We start from the raw sequence: 24,185 nt of genomic DNA, 5'->3' as shown, positions 1-24,185 counted from the left end.
GGGCATGTTTAGAATCGCCGTTGCGCGTGACGTCTTTGACAATGAAGAGGAATTTGATATAATGCTCTTATAAAAATATTGATTATAATCGGTGGAAAGAATTTACCTGAAATTGAGTGACAGACATCTCAAAGTGATAAGTTCTTCTTAGAAAACAGTTGCTCCATTGTGCCTGGTGTCAAAATGTTGGAATTAAACTTCCTATGTGCATTACATCATTAATCTTGCTACAGTGGCTGCATGTTTTTGGTGACTTTAAATTTTTTTTTTTCTTCTAATGAGGCAATCCCTTATTCCCCCATGATGTCTTCTCAGTTGTAAACAGATTTGCAACTCAACAACAGCCAAAAAGTGAATCCCATCCACAGTAAAATATATACAACTCGCGCACGCACACTCACACACGCACACACACACGCACACACACACACACACACACACACACACACACACACACAAACACACACACACTGCGTGAAATCTCTGGTTACAGTTTAACCATGCGCCAACTCTGTGGACTTTTGTAAATCTTAGTGCACATTAAAGCACATTAAAACACACAAGCGTTGTTGTAAGAAAGCAGCAAGTGAATAAAACCTGCCAACCCCAGCTTGTACAGCTTTCTCCAGTTTAAACAGTGTAGTCTTATCTTCTTGTGTAGTGTACATGAGATCAGTCCTTAACACCTTCAAAAAATTTGCAATTTCAAACTTTTTATGTTAACCACACAAAGTCACATAGAAAACCGACTATGACTTAAGGTCAAATCGCCCTCTCGTACGAATCGGACCGCCGAAGCCCCCTCCAAGGTGTCCTGTGAGGTCCCTTTGGTTTCTCTTCAAACCTCAGATTCCAGACTGGACACCCGTCTCCAAGGGCGAAGCACACAAGGACTCCCTCCGGGTTGGCCTCCTAGTCCCTGACTCGCTTGGACTTCTGAACCAGTCTGAGACCCTTGATAGACCCCGTAAGCCCCATACAAACCGTCCTGGTATAGCAAGGCTCGCTGACCTCCGCATGGTCCGCCACCACAGGCCAGCAGCTGGCACACTGGGTTGGGGCTTGGGTGGCTGTTGGAGGCGTGGCTGTGACGCTGCAAGTCAAAGGGAGCGTGATAGAGTGGTAGTCCGGGATAGGAGTTCAGGTAGTGGGCGTATTGTCTGCTGAGCAAGCTCGTAGCTCTGCGCACCATCCCACGGCCTAAGCCGGTGCCATGTCGCAAGGCTTCTCCGTATGTTGGGAGGTGGGTGGAGTGGGAGTACCTCAGCCTTTGGCCTTTACGACCATTGGACCTCCTGTGATCCTCCCTTATGTGGAGGTAGGCCTGGTTCCTTGGGAGGCACAGGTTGTTTCTGATTTGGGCGGAGTTGTAGGCCTTGGCAGTTGTGGTCTGCGGAAGAATACATGGAAACAGGTCTGGGAGGGTAGAAGGCGACTGACTGGAAAGGGACGACTGGGACTCGTCCAGCTGATGTATCTGTTCGCTACAAGTGGCCTTGAGGAAAGAGGGCCGTCGGTGTCTACGTCTTCCTCTCAGCATGAGCTCCTCAGGTGGCCAAGAGCTGTAGTTCTCTACCTGAGGACACGTCCCCTCCCCTGGATACAGGTTGTCAACACTGGCGGCGGAGACATGGTTGACCTGGAGGTGGTTGGCCTTTAGCTCGCTCAAGCAGTGAGGAGTTTTGTCACCGATCTCCTGATCCCTGTGTTTTCTCGGCTCACCGTCTCCACACTGGAAGCTCCTGGACCTCCTTTTCCGCTGGGAGAATCCCGTGTCACTGTGATGGTTGTGAGGCGATGAGATGGGATGAGAGGTGTAGATGTCAGGTAGGTGGAGGTCGGCGTAAGGGATGAACTGAGAGTGAGGTTGAGTGTCCACATAGAGTCTTCCGGTGGTTTGGTAGTGATGAGGGTGCTGATGGGGGAGTGGCTCGCTCACCGCCAGGTGAGGACTGCTGAGGCTGGAGACGGGAAGTGGACGATCGTAAAGGCAGGAGGAGGAGCGGGTGGGGAGTGTGTAGCGCAGCGGCGTGGGCCTGGACACACTCCTCTGCTGTTTCAGAGTGGTAACTGCGTTCAGCGGCGGGGACAGAGAGAGTTGGGGGAGGGAGGAGTGATTCTCCATAACGTAAGCGAATCCTCCGGGCACCGTCTCCGTGGGAACCTGCGGAACGCGAACGGGCAAGCTGCCGCCGTGCCGGCTCAGCTGCTCGATGGTCTTGGTGGCGTTGTCGAGAGAGCTCTCGACATTGGCGGTGGAGACCAAGTCTTTGGCGGTGCGAAGCATCTTCAACATGTTCGCTTGAGCGTAGTTGGACGTGAGGTCCGGTTTGGCCAGCCCAGATGAACGGCCAAGATCCTCCACGCCGTTGAAGCAGCTGTAGATACCCTGAGGCGTGAAAGAGACGGGGAGAGTAAAAAAAAAAAAGAAATTGGCGAGGCGTACAACGAGGAGTCCAAAATAAGCTGGATCACAGGAGTCGGACGTAAATAAACGAATACTTCGCGATTGAATCAATAGTTATCCTAAGCTGTTTAACCTTGTATCCAACGGCTGGTCTTCGGGGGATGATTTCACAGGCCAGCTTTCAACCGATTTGTGTAACTCAAAGCTACGATCTGTCTCCGAACTAATAAAACCACCGGTGGCGGTGAAGGAAAAAAGAAGTATTTCATTAATATCTCTATCACCGAGGCAAATCTTAGTAACAAATTCATTATGCATTCTCCCAGGACTCAAAGGAAAGTGTTTAAGCTGAGAGGATTGCCCCAATAAACACAAGCCCAAAGTCCCCTGCAGAACAAACCGTCTCTTACTGCACGGACAAACATAGATCCAAATCCCTCGGCTACTCTCTGCTTACAGTTGGCTGAGAGACCCAGAATGAGACAAATTTAATTTGGCCCTTGGGGCTGCCTCATACGGATTAATGATCAGAAAGTCATTTAGCCGTTAATCTGATAAAACCAGATCCGGGCGCAATGGTGTAATTACACAGTGGAGCGGCGCAGCAACGTTACCGCTGACCGCTACTCCAGCCAAAGCTTTCCGGCTCAATAACTGCCCAAACAACAACAAAGAATTGTGTACTGATGTAGGCTAATTGCCGTTGAACCTTAAACAATCAAACCTAAATCCCGAATAAACGTCAGAATTTGTGCTCTATCTCTTGCGGGCCCTCGTCTCTTGCGTTAGCTCGCCGTTATGAATGAGAGCGGGCTGCTGTTTCGGCCATGTTTTTAACGTTTTTCAATGACACCTCGTCATTTCGGTTCCCGTACGCCTGGCTTCGCACGGCAAAAAAAAACCCCAACATGACAACTGTCAACAATCCACCGGCCGACCTTTCAATCATCCCGCCAAGCGGTTGCTCAACTTATCCAATTACAGCCATCCAATCGTTCACTTAACCAAATAATCAATGTGAAGATCAGAGGAGCTATTCTTCAACCCCGTGTCTCTTAACCAAGCAATCGGTAATCTATCAAGGTAATGATCCGTAAACAACAAACAACCGAGCATTGCATCAGAGCAGCTTATTCATCAAACGGCTGATTCAATTTCTGAGCTCACCCTGCTAATGGCCAACATGAAGTCCAGTTTGTGCGACTTGTGCAGGGAGTGTCTCAGTTTCCAGTAGAGCAGGTGCTCTCCGGCGAAGACCAGCAGGCTGAGACCCATGGCCACCAGCAGCATGTAGAAGACGCCCGCCATATTGTCGATGTCCAGCTTGCTGCTCATCACCTCGTTCTTCTCGTTCTGGCAGATGCCCGACAGCCACACCGTCTCCAGACGCTGGGTGTCTCCTGCAAGGGACGAGGGTGGACGGGCGTACGGAAAAGATTGACCCAGCGAAAAGACGAGAAAGGGACATATATTCTTACAATAACCCGAACATACAACTTCTGCCCCATCTCTGCTTTTTGGCTTTGATATACAGGTCAGTGATGGGAAGTCCGATGTTGCACTACGCCAAAGGGAAATACGTTTCTTTCTCCCTGTAACGTTCGCTCGAACGTGCTGACAAAGTGCTCCTCCGTCTCGAAGCCTTCCCGTCGCCTCCTTCCGCTATCATTTCCGCGTAAGCTACTCCCCTAAGCCTTTGAACAGGTGGCCACCTCTTGAGCTGAGTTCCACCCCGTTGGCTTCAGGGAAGAGAACCCATTTTATCACTCCGTTGCCGTATGTTGACCGAGCCCCACTATTTATTATATCATCACAGAGAGCTCAGAGTGCATGGGGGGGTGCCCTTAAGCTCTCAGAGGAAGGAGGATATTAACTCCACACGGGCAGCTACCATGGTGAGCGCTGTTGTGTCGGTGTGTGTGTACACAATCGGGTATGTGTGTGTGTGAGTGTGTAATAGAGATAATCATGTCCCTCACACTCCCCGCCGTTCTGCAGGATATTAACTCTTCCCTGTAAGTCTACTCTCACGCTGATACAGCAAGCACCGAGTTGGTCCGTGTCCAGTGCCGCGATCCGAGCGCGTGTCGAAATCGAACGTGAGGAAAGCGAATAACGGGGCGGGGGGGGGGGGGGGGGGGCGCGAGGGTCCGATCACCGCCCACCGTCTCCGAGGAACTGCAGCAGGGCGAGGTCGATGAGCCGTTTCCAGTGGGAGTCCTTCTGCAGGGCGATGCCGTACCCCGTGGTGGCGAACACTTTCCCGCTACCGATGGTCACCAGCTTGCAGCCCTCGTCTTTCCCCGCCATGTAGTTCAACACGGCGGCGTCGTAGATGAAGGCGTCTAGCTTTCTGTGAAGTTCAAAGAAGACCCGTTTTAAATTCTTCCCACAGCCCTTATTAAAGAGGCCATCCGGCATCCCATATCTGTCGCTTCGGCTTAAACCGAAAGTGTTTTTTTATGGGATGCTTGCCGCTTGTTATCTTGTTTTCGCCTGTTGCTGTCAGTTAGCTTCAGCGTTCATGCTAACCGAAGGTGAATGCTTTATAATGCGGCTTAAAATTATAAATCCGGAGTAGATGTTCACCTTCTAATCGATCTACCTTTATGCTGCGGATTTTTATTCGCCGTTAAATCATGCAGTCTTTTATTCAATCTGTGTGAGATGATGGACTATTTTTCTTTGCGTCTCTCCAGCGTCGGACATAATTCAACCAGGTTTGGGCAGCTGGCCACCAGAAAGAAAGACCCAGCAAACAGCCACACCATCAATTTAACAAGTGTGTGTATGTGTTTGTGTGTGTAATGGTTTATTAATGATATATCGAACATTGAGGCCGTTCAAAAGGTCTCCAAATTGGCGTATTGTGTTGATGGCTCGCGTTCAAAAGCACAACAAATGTTCATTCCGATCATCACAATGCGTCAAGGTGAAGGTTGGCTGAGGTGCCGTAAAAAATGTGAGCGGGTAAATTTTAATTTACAACATCGATCAAACAATTCGACCGTATTTTAAACGATGTCGCGCTCTGTGGGCCGTGGAAATATATACCTGGATAAGGGGAGCCTTTGAGTTGCTGATGCTGGATCAGCACCAGGCATCGTTTGCGTACTAACTAATCCACCAAAAGATATAATATATGAGTTTGGAGCAAATGACATGGCCGCGATGTAATGTTTACAGTGATGATAAGGCTATAATTATACATATATGTGTAATAAGCAGACGTCGCTACGGCCAATCATCTTCCTCCATCTAACCTTCCCTTCTGCATCGTCTTCTCTCACACCAGCTAACGCATGTCCTCTTTTACTCCATCCATAAATCTCCTCTCTGGTCGTCCTCTAGACCTCCTACCTGGAGGCATCCTTCTACCCAGATCTTCAAACCATCTCAGCCTGAGATTACCTCCAGAACATCTCACATGTCCCTCCGCTGGACTCCTCCCTGATCTTCCCTGTCCTCCTCATCTTCATCTCCGCAGCCTCCAACGCTTCCTGCTGGCTTCCTCCCCGATGCCACCGTCTCTAAACCAGACTCCCTCGATGCCACCGGTGCGGAGAATGAATCACATAATTCATTCGTCAACTTTTCAGCTCCCCGGAGTCACTGGGGTTTAAAATGTGCAAATCACGTCTGCGGCATTCACTGGTTCGAGGCGTAAGACGGTTCTAAAGATAGAACGCCTGACAACCTTTAAAAATACGAATGGAGACGGCGGGAGGGAGAAAAGACACCCTCCGACTAAAAATACAAACATCGTGTTTTCTCTAATTAACGAAACAAAGAACGCAGAGCTCCGTCGTGTCGCCCGAAAATGTGACCGCTGTTTTAACGTTTTATTCATTAGTGTAACACATTTGTCAAACTCGAGGTCCGCGGGCCAAATGTGGCCCGCCACGTCATTTTATGCGGCCCGCGAGAACATATGAAAAAGGTCTGTGTGTCTTAGTTAAACACGTGTTTTGACCATAAACGACATTTCCCGCAATCCATGCCGATCGCGTTACCCGCAAAATGAAACACAAATGATCCCTAAATATCCAGGAGGAGAAAAGTTGAAGCAGATGGAAGGCTGTTTCAAGAAAAATGGGAATGCATATGTAACATTTTGGATTTGAACGAGTCATAAATTCATTTAACATTTAGGAGTGGTTGCATTTATTTTACATTACATTGGGTTACGTGTAGTCGCATTTATACTGCGGCGAGTCATGAATGTTGGGGTTTATGTTGATGATTGTTTTCTGTGTGATTTTGGGGTTGCTGGGAATTTTATGGATGTGGTTTGGGGTGCAAGGGATTCTGGCTTTTTAGTTAGTTGTATTGCGGCCAACAACAGCTATTGCTTATTAAACGGACGTTTCACCGTCAACCGGGGGTGTTTTCCCCGACTAAAACGCTACAATACGGTTACATGTGGCCCTTTGAGGGCAACGATTATGCTGACGCGGCCCTCTGGGAAAATGAATTTGCTGTTGTAAGACGCTGTACCCGGTTTTGAGGCTCTCCAGCGCCTCCTCCACCCCCTTCTGGTTGTATTTCATCATGTGCGTGTGCATGTCCGGGTAGTTGCTGCGGATGTTCCTCTCCGTGCTCCCGTTTGGGACCGTCCCGAAGCGGAAAGGGGGATAATGCTCCTGCGGTTTCTGGAACTGCGGAGATATAAAGACGGAGAGGGGAGGGAAGGCGGGGAGAGGATGAGGACGGGGGGGACGAAGGAGAACCAGGAGGGGGAGGAAAGAGACTGCGTCAAGCGGGAATGGGATGAAGAGCGGGAATATAAGGAGGGGAAAGGATGAAAATGGGGGAGGGGAGAGGGAGAAAAGATAAGTTAGGTAGGTTAAAAAAGCAAAAACGTGAGAGAAAAGACCGGGGTGCAGATCGGTAGGGCGTGGGTGATTTCAGAGCTTTCCCGGCCGAGGCCGAGGCTGAATCCAGACTTCGACGACGACCCCGCCTCCTCCATCCCGCCCTCCCCCGCCGGATTACCATAACTAACCACAGATAAAGGGAAGATGAATAGCGAGAGGAGAAATGCTTACAAAAAAAAAAAAGAGCGAGGGGGCGAGGAAATGGCGAGTGGGCGGGAAGTGGAAGAAGGACTTCTCGGTTTTAAATGAAATTCATTTCGGAGCCCATTTTTTCCCCGCGGAGCTGATCTAATCAGCAGCACGACTCGGACGGCACGTGCCGTCCCGCTCGCCTCGATCCAATGAGACGCGATATCAGTCAGCACGCATCTGTTTGACAGGACGAGCCCGATCTCTAAGTACGCACTCTCAAAAAGCGATGCTGAAACCGGAAAGCGTGCGAAGGACCGTAAACAGCCGACTCCAATTGGTTTTGGTTGCGGCGTTGACCTTTCACAACGGCCGCGAATGACTGGGCCAAGCAGAACACGAGTGTGTGTTAGTGTGTGTGTGTGTGTGTGAGTGTGCGTGTGTGCTTATGTAATCACTCTTCAGCCCCAGTCCAGTCGGTTTAGATGCCGGGCGTCTGTTTAGTTGTAATAAGCTGTTCAAACAAAAGCATGCAGGGAAGATTAAGGGATAAGGTTTATGTGCCATATTTCGCCGACGCTCAAACACAATCCCGCGGAGAGACGGAAAAACAGCAATAAATTGAATCGAGAAATAGACTCTAGTTTTGTAGCCAAAGCCCGGGATTGACTTCCACGGGAACACATTTTTTTTTTAAATTAAACATTTTACCCGAGCGTTCGCTCCCTCTGCGTTCTACATGACCTGTAAAAATGAAGCCGCCATCTTGGTTTAATATCCATCCATCAGAGCGAGTCGCAAAGGGTAAATCTAGGCAAGTTTTAAATTTTGACAACTTAAAAAAAAAGCAGGACTGATAAATTCTTCCTATTACTTTTATTTAAACCGGAAGTATCCATTTGTCACTTTAAGTTGCTCTCAGATTTAATGACTACTGTTTATCATGCTTATTTTTTTCTCTTGTGTTACATGTTTTAAAATGATTACGGGCCGAGCGCGCCAACATAAACAATGACTGTGTGTGTGTGTTTATCTTAATGCACAACACACACTCTCTTGCTAACAATAAACTTTGCCGAGACCCAAACGGAATACAAACCGAAACCAAGTGCTGCAGAGAATAATTTGCCGCTGATGATAATTATAAGAATAACCAAACGAGGCCGTGGGGAGTTCACGTCGCGTCTCCATATGTGGCTCCATGATTGACCGACGACCCCCTTCTCTCGCCGAACGGCGACTCGCAAAGCCTCCAGACCCTCCCGCAACCCTGAGTGCAGAATAAGAGGTAATAGATAATGTGTGAACGAATGAATGAAGGCATGCTTGAAAGAATGAGGCACCTGAGCAGGTGATTCCAGGCCGTTTTGAACCTTGAAAACCTCATGATCAGCAAGACCAGAAATTTTACGATGTGTTATACATTAGATTACATTACCTAAATGCTATTTGATAGAGTGAATGTTTACATGTCTCTATATCATGTGAGAATAGTTATTTATCTCTATTTGTTTCCCCGATGTTGACAAGTTAGCTGGTCCAGGCTAAACCCGGCCTGATGCCACGATGTCACCTTGGATAGGTAGAGACGATGAATGAATGAATGATAATCGAGAGAAACCCATTGGACAAACAAGTTAACAGAAAGTAAAACTAAGAGGTCAATAAAAAAAAAAAACAAAAGTGGAACAAACTTGGGAAAAAAAAAAGTTTGGGACTTCCAGCAGATCCATCCGGTTACAAAACAGGAAAGAGGCCATTCGTTGCAGTCTGACTGATCGCTGCGCGGATCTAATGGGGCTCTAGATTGTCTCGGCTCAGATAAGATAGCTTAGCATCACCACGGGAAGGAAATATAATATTTTGAGGCGAGACTGAGTGAGACAATGATTAAAAAAAAAAAAAAGTGTCATTTTGACTTTGGCGCATTTCGGATTTAGCCCGAATCGATAATTCTCTTACGTCTGACGCCCGCGGGTCCTTGTTTTATTTTCATATCTGTTCTCACGACACGGCGGCGTTACTGTGCGCTATCACAATGTCAGTCTTTTTTTTCATTGGATGCTGTTGTCAATGTAAAAATATAGGATAACGCCAGGCTTTATCCTTTAAACCGGGCAGCCTACGACCTGAACATGCCTGAGCCTCTGTCACAGGATACAAGAATGAGGGGGCAGATGAGGTTGTGTACTTCGGGGGTGATTCACATGAGAGCCGTACGCCGCGGGATAACGCGTTTCTGCATAAAATTAATAAAGTCATTTAATACAACGGTAGATCACAGAGGCGGCGCCGCTGATCCCTGCCTGGCAGTTGTTTTCGACGCCTATCAACGGCTATATGCCTCCTTGCAAACCCCCTCCGAGGTACCTCTTCGTAGGTGTTTTGCATGTCCCAAATGCACTCCTAAGTGAAATGGCATGGCATTTGTTATCATTGTCATACTCTTCCGTTTTGTGCGAATCTTTTGACATTTCTGGATGGCGCTGTCACAGCGTGAGCGAGACCAGGAATTGGAGACGGCACAGACTTGAATATTGATGGAACGGACAAAAAACACTGACGGGACAAGCGGAGACTCAGACACCATCTGTATTGACGGAGGGCGGTAATTGATTCGTCTTTCATGCTTCTCGGCTTCCCGCTGATTGGAAAAAAGGACATTTACCTCCGTGTCCTTTTACTGGACTTCATCTCAAAGCCAGACTTTTGTCTCTTTCCCCGATGATGGCTCACGAGTCGATGCGGAGTGACCAACGCGACGATGCCGCCCAATGAGCCGCGTTCAGCGGCGACCGAAACAAAGGAATTGCTCCATGCATCACGGCTGCAACAAAACAACTTTTTTTTGGCTTATCGGAGAGGATGTTTAAAATAACCGTCCTTCATCGCAGCCAATCCATTGTTATCACCGCCAAGGGAAACGCTCCATCCAGTGGCTTACCTTCTTGTCCGAGAGCCCGGACACCGTGTCTATGTACTGCTCCTGGATCATGAAGGCGGCCAGGTTGGCGGTGTAGGAGGCCAGGAAGATGACGGCGAAGAAAGCCCAGATCAGGACCATGATCTTACTGGTGGTCCCTTTTGGGTTCTCGATCGGGACCGAGTTGTTGAAGACGATGCCCCAGAGCAGCCACACGGACTTACCGATGGTGAACGTCGGACCACCTGGAGCTGAAGGAGATGTAAGACGGGGTAGAATTATGTAAGACTGGGCTTTTGGGGATTAAAGAAAAGGATTTGGATTTGGATGCCACTGATACTGAGACCATGAGGTATCGCTTCACAGCAGAGTCTCATTAAGTTCATGATATGAGACTTACACAATTAGATGTAAGCCTAATATCATGAGCTAGCCAATAGCCAATTTTGCAATGCAGGAACTTTTTTGTAGCTCCAAGAAACTTTTGAGGAACAAGTTTCTTTGTGTGTTTGGACAGCAGAGGAACCAGGGAGTTAGCTCCTACTACAAGGCAGGGTCTTTTTACAGTTCCATAGGAGCTAACGTGACACAAATGCCTGCTGACTGCTGGAAATCATAAGCCAAGCCCATTTCTGGATGCTTCTAGCAGATTGCAGTTATTATCAAAAACTATTATTATCACAGGTCAGCTTTTAAGAATTGAAGTCTAAGCTCTTCCGGCCTTCCACGCCACAGAGAGGACTCCCGGGCTCGCCAGTGAACTGTTTTTGCCACATTAAGAGTTAGCTCATGCTTTTCACATGGCGAAACAGGGAGGAAATAGAAACACTTTGACCCTTCTGATAGTCCATGGTTATTATTCCTGACATGCAGAACATGTTTCCCTTGAGTGTGGTACCGACTGCTGTCCCTTACTGTCTGCGGGGATGCAAAGCTAAAAGGTTCCCCTGGAGGAGGCTAGTTCCTGAAACCAAGTAGGAGTTGGGCGGTTCTACCAACTTTCTTTTTAGAACTTTTCTGTAAGAAAGCGACTATTTGGTCCAATGACCAAACTTTGCGAGGTAATTGGAAAAAAAATGATTTGTGTTTTCAAAATTGGCCTGAATTCTGCTGTATATCAACGCCCTATTTTTTTTGCCAAAGACAGAGTGACCCGATAGGCTCTAATATCACAACATCGTTTCCATGCATCGCTCATCGAGAGAAAGAAACTAATAACAAGCTAATATGTGTGCACATGCCACCATGAACGCTCGCGCTCTGCAAAACTTTCAAACGGCGAAACAATTTCACAGCTCCCAGCTTGGGTCCATCGGTCTCTGCCACTGCCGCCCGCGCGCAACAGCGGACGTCGCCGCCGCCGCCGTCATCCATCAAATTTTGATTCGCGCGGCGGTGAATGCTAATTAATACCAGGGAAAATGACCTTTCGGGCCTGGAGACAAGGCGTGCTCCGTCAGAGACGCGTTGTGGGATTGATTGGGGCCCGACCTCAGGCCCTCTCTGAGGAGCTCTTAACACCGCAGGACGCGCAGGTGGATTAAGCTGCATTTATCCAGATCTGCGTTCGCTCACTGGGATGCAACCTCACAACCACTTTGTCTTTCTCGCAGAGTCCAGCTAGTCACTTCACATGATGTACTTAAATTATAGTTTTTACCCAACCCCCCCCAAAATTTTCTGATAATTTTAGCCCCTGTTCGAGCAAAATAACACGATAGCTTACCTTTGGCGCTCACGAGGCTGCGGTTGTAGCCGACCGGGCTGAAGTACTCGAACACGAAGACGGTCACCGCCACCACGGTCAAGCACATCACGAACATCATGACCCAGACCGCTGGGCTGTAGGGCTCTGGAAGGAGAAGCAGAAATATAAAAAGATAAAGGTTACTTCCTGGTTTTAATGTGATTCTGTGACGGAGGACGACAGCAAGGTGGACGACTTGGACCGGAGGGGTGTGAAAATAAGAGGAGAGAAGTCTGCTGTTTGAGATTTAGCCCTGCATTTTTGTTGTTTCAGGGTTTGCAAAAGGGATTTACGTGTGTGTGTGTGTGTGTGTGTGTGTGTGTGTGTGTGTGTGCAGCACATTATGGGATTTAGTTGTAGGCTACAGTTATCACCGGGATAAAGGCTTAATGGTAAGTTTCCCGAAGTGTCTGCGGAGACGCAACTCGATAAAAGTAGGCCATCCCGGGAGAGAGAGAGAGATCTCCAGACGCCGGCGGTCGGCTCACCCAGGAAGGCGGAGGGGGAAACCGTGCCGTTGCTACGGGCAACCATGACGCTGATGCCCGTCTCCACGAACGGCACGGAGAAGTCGATGATCTCGGAACGCTCCTCGTTGATGGTGAGGGACCCGATGGCCATGTCGGCGCGTCTGTACACCACCTGGGCATGGGAGACGTATGGACAGAAAAACTAAATTCAATGTCGCAGGTTTCCGACGGAATCGACCGATGGGCCCGACTTTGCCGCAAGGAAAAGTTGAATTTCACGATAGACCCTTCCAACGAATTACCGAAGCCTCGGAATTCTTCGGGCTCCGTGCGAGTCGAATACAGTACCTCTGCGAAGACAAATGTTACATATTTGTCTTGTCATTCCCGGATCTAGACAGAGGGAATTCAACATCTAAGTAACGCTCGTGTTTTCTGAAAAGCGCCTCTCACAAACCGACGGAGCGACCGCCGAGACAAGAGTAAGACGCCTCTCTTACACCTGTTCGCGGCGTTTCAGATACAGCTGGTGTTTGATGTGTGCCGGAGTGTGTGGGTGAAGAAAAAAAAAGGGAATTAGTGCCGCGTGCAGGTGAGCGGCCTCACGCCACTGACCCAGATTAAGGTTGACACCGAACATTTTCTTCTCTTCAGGTCCGCTACTGTACAAGGATATATCAGTGAAAACTTTGTCCCAAATGTGATGGCGGTACTGATACCGGTACTTTGCTACTGCTATAAAAAATGTTAGCGACGCACAGTTGCAGACAGCTGTGGCGGCGAAGGGTGTCTTCACACCTGCCTTTATTGGCCCGCGGCTTTGGACCTTTCGCTTCAGGGGATCGGATTCACTTTTCAAGAGGTTTTGAAAGTCACTCGAGTCTTCCAGACCTGCTTCTAAAACAAGGGATGGCAATAACGGTAGCATAACGCTAGCTCAAATAACAATCTTTGTTTTTGGTCGTTAAAAGCGACACCAAGCGCGGAGGGGGGCGGTGAGGCGTTCACGTGAGCCTCTCCGGCGCCTGCAGCCTTGGTTTGGACACTCGCTCCACTCCTTGAAGGGCGAAATGGCCCCGAGATGCAGCGGTGATATTGTTCGGTCCGAAGTGAGCGGATGGAAAGTGGCCTAATGAATGAAAGGTGTTTCCTCCTCGCTGCGAGGAGGTCCGACATCATGGATGCCTTTCTGTGTGGAGTCTGCATGTTCTCCTCGGGTGCCCGAGGTTCACTGGAGACCCTAAATTACCAAGAAATGTAAATGAGAGAGTGAATTGTATGTCTCTAATTGATGTTTGAATGGTTACATGTATGTATACGCAGCCCATTGATTGGCAGGCGACCAGTTTCAGGTGAGCCTCGCCTGTCGGCCAATGACAGCTGGGTGCAGGATAAGCTGTGCAGATGATGAATGAATGAATGAATGAATGAATGAATGGATGGATGGATGGATGGATGAGGTATCACAGCTGATGACGACTGTCTCTTTTGTTATTTAATACCTTTAATTCCACGCCTTGTGATTTGCAAGGCCTAAGATTTTCATATTTTCCAATACACTGGACAGAGGGTGAATGTTTGCATGTCTCTATATGACGTCTGAATGAGAGGGTGAATGTTGCATGTTTCTTTATACTGGTTCATGAGAGAGTGAATGATTGTATTTTTAAATGTGAGAGTGAGTAAATGAATGGTCTCTATATGATGCAGATGAGAGGGTGAATTGTTGTTTTCTATGATATGTTAATGAGGGACTGGTGAACCCCACCTCTCTACTAGTACCCTCCTGACCCTGATTTTAGGACAAGCAGGATAGATGACGACTGAATAAGTAATAAATTCATTAAATGCAACAGCAATCGACGCGGGGTCGTGGATTCAATTCTTCCGCGAGCAAAAATAAAACAAAGTTTTCTCTGCAGACACAAACTTCTTGTGACGACTCTGCGGCGTTTCAAACATAATGTGCCCCCCCCCCTCCGGTCTGCTCCTTGTTGACGGCCCTCGGGGCTCGTGACTCAAAGCGAAAATTCAAAGATTCAAAAGCTCCCATCTCCCGGTGAATTCACAGGGATTTTGGAGCAGGTGTTGTTTGGTGAATATTAAAGTTCATGTTTTTTTTTTAACCGCTACCATGTCGTGACGCCCATGGAAGCAGATAATTACATGATAACAGCAGATCAATTAACTGTTATTAACAGTGAATACTTTCGGGCTCCTTCACTCAGTATACCTAACTTAAAATTCAATTTATTCGATACATGCAGTAGCCATGAAACATTTTTCTTAGCGATATGTTCTTCTTTTTCCGGCTTTTCTCTTCAGGGGTCGCCACAGCGAATCATCTTTCTTCATCTAACCCGATTCTCTGTATCCTCCTCTCTCACACCAACTACCTTCATATCTTCTCTCACTACGTCCATAAATCTTCTCTTTGGTCTTCCTCAAGACCTCTTACCTGGCAGCTCTAATTCCAGCATCCGTCTACCAATATATTCTCTATCCCTCCTCTGTACATAACCGAGCCATCTCAGTCTGGCTTCTCTGACCTTCTCTCCTAAACATCTAACATGTGCCATCCCTCTGATAGACTCATTCCTGATCCGATCCATCCTGGTCACTCCCAAAAAGAACCTTAGCATCTTCATCTCTGCGACTTCTAGCTCTGCCTGCTGTCTTTTGGTCATTGGAACAGTTTCACCACCGCAGGTCTCACCACTGTCTTGTACACCTTTCCTTTTATTCTGGCCGATAGTCTTCTATCACATAGTACCCCTGACACTTTTCTCCATCCATTCCAGCCTGCTTGGACCCGTCTCTTCACTTCTTTTCCACGCTCTCCGTTGCTCTGGACTGTCGATCCCAAATACCTGAAATCCTCCAGCTTCTCCACTCCCTGTAGCCTCACCGTTCCACCTGAGTTCCTCTCATTCACACACATATATTCTGTCTTGCTGTGACTAACTTTCATTTCTCTCCTTTCCAGAGCATACCTCCACCTCTCTAGATTTTCCTCTACCTGTTCTCTGCTCTCATTACAGATCACAATGTCATCTGTAAACATCACGGTCCATGGGGATTCCTGTCTAACCTCATCTGTCAGCCTGTCCATCACCATTGCAAACAAGAAGGGACTCAGAACTGATCCCTGATGGAGTCCAACCTTCACCTTGAACTTCTCTGCTTCATCGTACCAATGTCTCACAGCGAGCATACATGTCCTGCACCAGTCGAACATACTTCTCTGTTTTTTCAGAGCCATATAATATCAGTAATTTCCTTCTGCCACAACCTTTTTGGTGCCTCGTTCAGGGGCATGTCCTGAAAGTGACTCAATCTCACCTCTCCGATCATCCCGTTCCAAACGCCGCGAACGAGCTTGCCGTGTTTCCCGTTGGTGACCAGGTAGAGGTCGTAGGAGAACTTGATAGTGCGGGACAACTTCTTCAGGATGTCTATGCAGAAGCCCTTGCAGCAGAGTTTGGTGTACGACTCCGAGTGGCCGATGATGCTGCGGAGGGAGAAAATACAGACGTGAGGTGAAATTTCACTCCGGAAGCCGGGAAAGGTTGCGATACTTGGCCTTGTTCCGAGTTCCGAAAGAGCGGCTGGCGCTTTCGATGACCATTGTCTGCAGTGGCTAAGCGAAGGGCAAGAGGTGGACGGTTCATTAGCTAGAATCAATGTCTCTTAACAAGTGGTCTTTCGGGGGTAAGAAATAAATTGTAAGTACACACAAGCGGCATTACAGCAGCCACAGGTGACCGTGATGGCTTAAGAGGCCGTTACAGCGGACAGGAAGTGAGGGATGCGCGCTCTAAACAGTGGCCTTGCTGCGTAAGAAGACGACAAAATGGGAAAAAGGAATGAATATAAACTGAGATGAAAAATAATGGGGGACAATGTAAGCGGGGAATTGTCCGTGAGGAACGAAAAAAGAGGAAAATTACTTTTCCCGCACATACGGCACGACATCGGCTTAAATTTAACCCATGGTGGATCAGCGGGCGCGGTCAGGGGGTCTAGTGACTTCCTCAACCGCACTTAGGCAGACCAGGAGGAGCTCAGGAATCAAACCGAGAAATCCTCTCACCACCCAAGCTGTTGGACGATTTTCTGATTCAATTTACCGTTATTGTTGATTTTCTTATTCAGTTGGTACAGCTGGCGTCCCTCCGATCGGAAGGTTCAATCCCCATTTGTGTCTGAACCCTTGACCATTTACGAAAACACCTGGTTCAGGACGAGGATGCTCTTCAACAATTTCGGACAGATACTTGCACGGCTTTCTGTCAATGGGTCAAACGGCGAATCTTTAAATTCCACCCATGTTGTTCTTTGTTCATACAAAAGCCACAATTATATTATATCCATGTGTAGTTTTCTTGTTCCTTGACAAATGAGGTTTGCTTATACAAGGCTTTGAGATCAGCCTTACACCATTACGAGAGCACCGGTCCCAATTAAGTGTCACAATAAATCTGTCACAAATGTTGCCTAATGACTGTTGTTTTCCACAGGTCTGTAACTGTTGAACATGCTGTATTTAACCAGTTCATTAATTACTAATTACTAAGTTATTACCACAATCATTTCTGCACTTGTGGTAGAATTCCATATTTACACATGCTGATAAAAAAAAAATCACACAGATAATGTTTTCTTTGTGTTGTCAAGAAAGATCCGCTATTTTTGGCAAAACACCAATCCTGACAGACGTTTCCAGGGGAGGAGAAGCGACGCACGGCTGATGCAGCATGTGACGGAAATAAGTGAGCGGTAGACTGAACGGCGGTAAAAAAAAAAAAAAAAAGTCAAGTGGTTATTAGCATTGGAGTTGATTATTTTCATCAGCAATCATTTTCGATGGAGTGCCATTGAAAGGCCGGCTCCTCTCACAGGAGTCAATAGCTCTGATAAACGTAGCATTAATTAATTGCTGCAGGACCCGGCCACCTGTCGTCATTATACACACTCCATTAATACCCGAGCGCATACACAAACACTTAAATTGAGCACTCTCCATTGCACGTAAACACACACACACATATGCGTGAAGGCAGTGCCCTCTGGGAATCAGCAGCAGTTGTGTTTTGTTCCTCAAAAAGTGCCCAGAAAGCAGCGCAGCGTGGAGGCGGGCGCCGTGAGGGAGTCGGATCAGGGCTCCGGGCTCCGGACGGCTGGCACGCGGACGACAACCAGATGAGGAATATCTGGGTGGAGGCGACGGCTTCGGAACGCGGTGGAAAGCAGGACGGACGTCAGAGTGACGGAGAAAATCGTCAAAAAATTAAAAAAAAAGGCTGCTTTCCAAAAAATAGGATATCAATTTGATTTTCCTCCTACACAGACACACCACCATCAACATTGTTTACGAGATGATGTACAGTATACATATATATATATATATATATATATATATACGCTGTATATTTATGGGTCCCTGGGGTGCTGGACACCACAGTACAACCATTCACCATCTCCTTCACACTCCACATAGAAAGACCATCTGTCAGCATCTAACCAGGATTCTTCTTGTCATGAGGCAGGAATCACTAACCAGGGCGCTATCGCTTCGCCTCAACTCAACTATTGCACTTTCAAATCATATATATATGATTTTCATATAAAATTATACATATATATGATTTGAAATAAAATCTTATATATATATGATCATATATGAAATATATATATTGATGATTTTCATTTTAAATAAAATCATATATATATATATAATTATATATGAAATATATATATTGATGATTTTCATGTGGTCTGCATCTGAAATCACATATATATATGTATATATATGTATATATATATACATATATATATAAGATTTTCATATACAATCAGAAATTTCTATGTGATTTTCACACAAAATCATAAAAATGTGTTTTTCATATAAAATCATAATATGATTTAAAATGAAATTCATATATATATGATTATATATGAAATATATATTTATGATTACCAATGAGATCATATATACATATATATATACGTATATATATGATTTCCATATACAATCAGATATATAATGTGATTTTCACATAAAATCATATAAATGTATGCTTTCATATAAAACCATATATATATGATTTTATGTTTTACTTGTGTTTTGTCTAAATCCTATTTTAATTCCCGGCTATAACAGCTTTCACTTGTCCATCAAGATAATCCACAAGATGTGGATTTTTAAATAATTGTATACCATATATATACCAGGGGTGTCAAACTCATTTTAGTTCAGGGGCCACATTTAGGAAAATATTACTCAAGTGGGTCGAACAGGTAAAATCATGACATATTAACAACCCCTGAACCCTCTTTTAGTTTTACGAATTTGGCACCCATGATATAGACAGTAAACTGTCATATATTCGCCCTTTGAGATCCCTTTTGATTTAAACTGCTTTGGGTAATTTTTGCACAGCTGACCGAGAAAGTTCCCACAAGCTCCGTCTCAGGGATCCATCGTCAGCAAGCGGCATCAGCCAGCCCTCTGGAAGACGAGACAATGATGTTAGCCGGAGAAACGGATGAAACGGCTCGGCGAAACACAGAGGAGGAGGAGGATTTGGCGAGAAAAAAAAAAATGGGGAAAAAAAATAAATGGAGACGGTTGGTGTTTAAAGTCAGACGACCAAAAGGAGACGGTAATCTGCGAGTTATGTCGGATGACAACGGCGCAACGCGAGCAATCTTTTTCATCACCTCAAAGCAAAACGTGTTCTTTAATACGAGAACGGCAGAGGAACGAGTCCTCCCCCTCAAACGCCGAGAGAGGCGGCGAGCAGCTGTGGGAAAGGAAGAAGAAGAAGAAAAAAAAAAAGTCTGACATCCCCTTCGTTAAAGTGTCTCACAGATTGGAGCAACTTGAAAAAAATATATCTTATTCTTCTGCAGTTATTCACAATCCTCTGTATCAAAGATATCCTTTTCATACAGTTAAGTCGCTGAAATAGTGGGCGTGCGGATGCCATGCCAGAGATACTCCCTTTATATAATAATGTATTAAAAAAAACAACATTCACTGTAATATTTTGTGCTTGACATTCTCAACCCTGATATAAATTGCCACTATTTCTGTCCAGTGTATTGAAAAATAAAAAAATCTTAGTCCTTGCAGATCACGAGGCATGGAATTAAAGGTACACAAGAACAATAACAAACATTCATACATTCATACATTCATTCATTCATAATGGTTGCAACGGTAACGGTAACAGTGTAAATGCAACTAAATGTAACCAAATGTAATGTAAAATAAATGTCACTACTCCTTGATGTTAAATAACACTGGACTCATTCAAATCCAAAATGTTACATATGCATTCCCATCTTTCCTGAAACAGCCGTCCATCTGCATCAACTTTTCTCCTCCTGGACATTTAGGGATAACTTATATTTCTCAATTCCACTTGTAGAAAATGTTATTGATGTGGATGCACTGCAATCCGACGGCGGGATGCATGGATTGTGGGAAAAGTAGTGTATGGTCAATGCACGCGTTTGACTCATTCATTTTAAAACAATAAAACCTTGACGTGTCGGGCAACAAACACTTGAGTTTGACATGTGTGTTACACCAACGAAAAAAGATGTTAAAACAGCTGTAACAATTTTGGGCGACACGGTGGAGCTCTGCGTTCTTTGTTTCGTTAATTAGAGAAAACAGGACGGTTGTATTTTTAGCCAAAGAGCGTCTTTTCTGCGTCTCAATTCATATTTTTTTAAAGGTTGTCAGGTGTTCTTTCTTTATGCTTCAAACCACCGTTTATGGTCAATGCGCACATTTGATTTATTTATTTTAAGACAAATCAGACCTTTTAAGACGTTCACACCCGCGGGCCTTGAGTTCTGATCCGTACGCTTTTCCTGCAACGAAGACGTTGTTACGAGTCTGGATTCAACATTCATGAGAGATGGGTTTTCTGTTTTGCTCTCCCATCTCTCTCTTTTACTGGTGATTTCTCTCTTTGACGGCCAGAAAAGTCGCCGTGAGCCACAATAAAGACAAGCAAGGCCACACTCCGTCTGTCGAAAGGCCCGGATCAGACAAATATTCGCCCTCCCGTTCACCCCTATGGGAACTTTGAGTGTGTAAAATATGTACCGTCATTTCCGGACTATTAGCCGCTAATTTTTTCACGCGCTTTGAACACTGCGGCATAAACAATGCGGCTAATTTATGTTTTTTTGGGGGTGCTAACAAGCTTTATGCTGCCAAACATTTAGCCTCGTCACATCGGACCGATGAAATTACCGTGAAATTCTGAGGCCGTTCGATTCCAACACTGAAGAAAACAAGTTTAACGGTTTTAGCACGCGATCAGCTGGAGAGGGACAAAGCGGGGATAGAAAATGGATGGGCTTTTCCTTGTGCAATTTATTATGACTCTTTTTCATCAGCCATGTTACAGGTACTGTCCAGAATAAAAAGCATTTCCAGTATATATTTGTGGATGGTGCCGGTATGTTTTTAAAAAAGTGAAAAAAAAAAAAAAATTCATGCTACATCCTGGACATCTGTGATTTATAAACAAACGCGGCCTATTTATGTACACATATATTTATTTGGCTATTTATCCGGTGCGGCTTATATTCATGTGCACTAGATAGTCCGGAAATGATGGTACCTGTGTTATGCTTGCAAGCCCAGACAAATTCAAACCACGAATAAAAACAGATATTCTTTTTTTATTCTCGCTACGTTTTAGCTAGTAGGCACCAATTGCCACGACCCAGGAAGTCCCCGCTAGCTAGCTCAGCTTTCTCAACACCGAAGCCACCGCTCGCTTCTGGAGTTCCAGGTAAGATGCTCACCAGAAGCTAATCTCTCCCGAACTTCTGTCGCGGCCGCACTCTCAGCCCAATTCTCTGACCGGCCGATTTGAATCCCGAAAAAAAAACCCTTCCAGCGCCGCTCCTGTCACACATCTGCTCCCGGCCGGTAGCGTTTTTTTACAAGTCGGGCTCCAGTTTTTTAATCGGGGCAGTAAGGCAAGAACCCGCTTCCTGGCAAAGGCTGCCGTCATCTGTCCCGGTGATAGGGGTTGGTTATTGAGCAAGAGGGGAGTTTTTAATCACGCGAAACATCTGTCCTGTCGAGACGGAGAGGCAAGATTGACCGGTTTATTAGCAGCCGCCCCCCCCTTTCTCCCTTTTCTCTCTCTCTGTCCAAATGGGACACATTGCGGCAAGGGGGAAATGGCGGAAGATAACGTCATTCAATGCGATGACAGACGATGTCCCCGCGTTGGATGGATACATCATCTTTACTGGCAATCAACGTGCAATCACGCGCAACTACAGCCGCGCCATATCTCTGTCCGATTAATGTGCCGGCGATGGTCAGCGGCGCCGTCTGCATACGGAAAGGGTCGCATTTCGACAGAGATTAAGGTAGAGCGAGGACGTTTCGTCGGTAGTTGCAGCTGGACGTGACGGGCGGTGGTTGGAAAGAGCAACGACGGATGATTGTGATGGGATCGCTTTTCTAAATGGCCTCATCGTCCATCTGATTTGAGGTGTTGTTAGCCTTGATTTTAGAAATAAGGTGATGTCGTGTAATCACAGGTGGCGTGGATTTCTTGAGGGCGACCATATTTGTAGTCATTAGCCAGGTAAAGGAACACAACCAAGAGTCGGGTTGAAACCCACGTATGTGGCTCGTCCAATCACATGATGCCACGATGCTATTTGTTAAATAGAAAAATGATCCTAAAGTTTTTGTTTTGATGCCATTTTGGAGGAAGAATTAATTCCTTCATCACCATCCCAGCGGGACAAGGTCTCCACCGTGCGCTCCGGCTCAGTGGGAATTGGGAATGAGTTCGCCACACGGTACTGAACTCCGTACCTGGGATCCGAAAGGTTTCGATTTCACGCGGCAATAATCCGCTTTAATTGAAATGAATGGCGGTGCGGCCTCCAACCGCGTCTCCGCTTTTCTTTGATAAATCATAATGTAAACAGTCTCAAGCTGGCACGTCAATAAATCTCGCCGTCCTGAACTTGTTTTATGGGGTTTATCTCAAATTTGTCTTTGTTTGAACACAAATAAATTATGTTTTTCTTTTTCTCCAATCAGAATAACTTTCACTTTTACTTTAAGCAGAGCAAGGGTTTTAATGGTTTAATTTCCATCATGGAAGGAAAGAAGAAGTTACCCGATGATCTCGTGTGCTTGCTGCCTCCTAATAGCAGCTGTACGTTAGTATTTAGGGCTTAATGTGTTACATTCACCTATAAAACACCTAACTACTTCTTGAGCATTTGTCATAAAACCGGTCAAAGATGTTTTATCCTTTGTGTCAAAGGATAGATTTTACAGTCCTTTTACCGCTGTATGAAGTGGTAAACACACTCGGGCCCAGGCGGATTTCTGATTTACGTCTACGTTGTGCCCCCCCATCTCATAAACATCTTGTTCCACTTCATCACAAAACGCGATGCTTATTGGGTTCATGTTTTTCATTGTTTCGGCGTCACTTAATGGTATTTTTTTCGTGCATTCACTTCTGTTTTAGTTCATCAACTCTTGCAGAATTAACCTCCAATATTAATTTGTTAATAAGAAAACTGCACCCGGCTTCCAGGGAACATTAATTGGTATGGGTTTTAATTTTATTTATTTTTTTTATTTTTTTTAACATATAACGTTTCTGTCAATAACTCTTTTTTTTATTTCAATATGTATGTTATGTTACCTGTGCTCAGCCCTATTTTAACTTTATGTTGTGCTGCTGCCGATATCCTGGAATATCCCGGTTCTCAGGATTAACAAGGTACAATCTATTCTGTTCTGTTCTGTATTATTTCTGTGTGTGCATAAATTTTTTTTTACAAAGGGTTTTGCACCCCTATTCTTGTTGGACATTCAAATCCATCATTGATGGATACCGAGCAAATACAGAGAATCTCTTCCCCTCTCGCCCTTCGTCTTCCTTGTTGCATCATTTAAATGAGCCTCCCACCCATCTTAATTTATTTATCAATTATTCATTCGCTCGTTCCTGGTTTCGCTTAAGGTCAGAGGGCCGGGTGACTCCGGTTGTTATTGTCTTTCTAAAACAATGCACGCGCTGAAACGGTTTCCGCTGATTTGAAAACATGTATTCCCGCAACAAAATAATAGAAAATTAAGTAAAAAAATGAGTCGTCATTTTAACATTTAACGTTTTCTAAATGTCACTATCTGAAGCAAAAGCAGTTGTCTGAGACAGTGAGGGGTTGGGGGGGGGGGGGGGCACCGAATGAATATTTAACCGTCCCTTCCTGCTTGTTGGAAATAGGAAAATGGCCTTGTAGAAAACGGCGGTTAAAAGAGAATACTTCACTTTTAATTACGATTTTGGTTTGGGCGTGCTGCGTGATGAATCGGCGGCTAGAGATCACATCGGAGATAATACGGATGTGACAAGCCGGCAATTACAGCCATTAACTAACTGTGGACTCCTGCAAAAATTGCAAAGTGCAGGGAAAGAGGGGAAGAAATACCTGCATGCAGGTTGGAACGGGTGGAGAAAAGAGAATCGGCCGGAGCCAACGACTACCAAATTCGTTGGTGAGGATGCAAAGGAGAGGGTTAGATGGAGGAAGATGATTGGCTGTGGCGACC

At 45.9% G+C, this 24,185-nt stretch overlaps 1 protein-coding gene across 1 annotated transcript in view; it reads right to left on the bottom strand.

Annotated features, from left to right (window-relative positions):
• Positions 1–260: 260 nt before the first annotated feature.
• The window catches only part of LOC147215319 (glutamate receptor ionotropic, NMDA 2C-like), a 51,110-nt gene continuing 27,185 nt past the window's right edge, over positions 261–24,185 (bottom strand). The window contains exons 8-15 of the mRNA XM_086139395.1: positions 15,896–16,064; positions 12,572–12,725; positions 12,063–12,188; positions 10,358–10,587; positions 6,905–7,065; positions 4,573–4,760; positions 3,575–3,807; positions 261–2,389 (exon numbers count right to left, since the gene is read on the bottom strand). Coding sequence (XP_085995521.1) covers positions 839–2,389; positions 3,575–3,807; positions 4,573–4,760; positions 6,905–7,065; positions 10,358–10,587; positions 12,063–12,188; positions 12,572–12,725; positions 15,896–16,064 — 2,812 coding nt within the window. The 3' untranslated portion in view covers positions 261–838. The remainder of the gene's footprint in view (positions 2,390–3,574; positions 3,808–4,572; positions 4,761–6,904; positions 7,066–10,357; positions 10,588–12,062; positions 12,189–12,571; positions 12,726–15,895; positions 16,065–24,185) is intronic.

This window comes from Fistularia commersonii, chromosome 32 (assembly GCF_037954325.1).
Source record: "Fistularia commersonii isolate RoL2024-O1a breed Wild chromosome 32, RoL_Fcom_v1.0, whole genome shotgun sequence".
Lineage (NCBI taxonomy): Eukaryota > Metazoa > Chordata > Actinopteri > Syngnathiformes > Fistulariidae > Fistularia > Fistularia commersonii.
The sequence above is the reverse complement of the archived record's forward strand: the minus strand, read 5'-3'. Positions and strand labels throughout refer to the sequence as shown.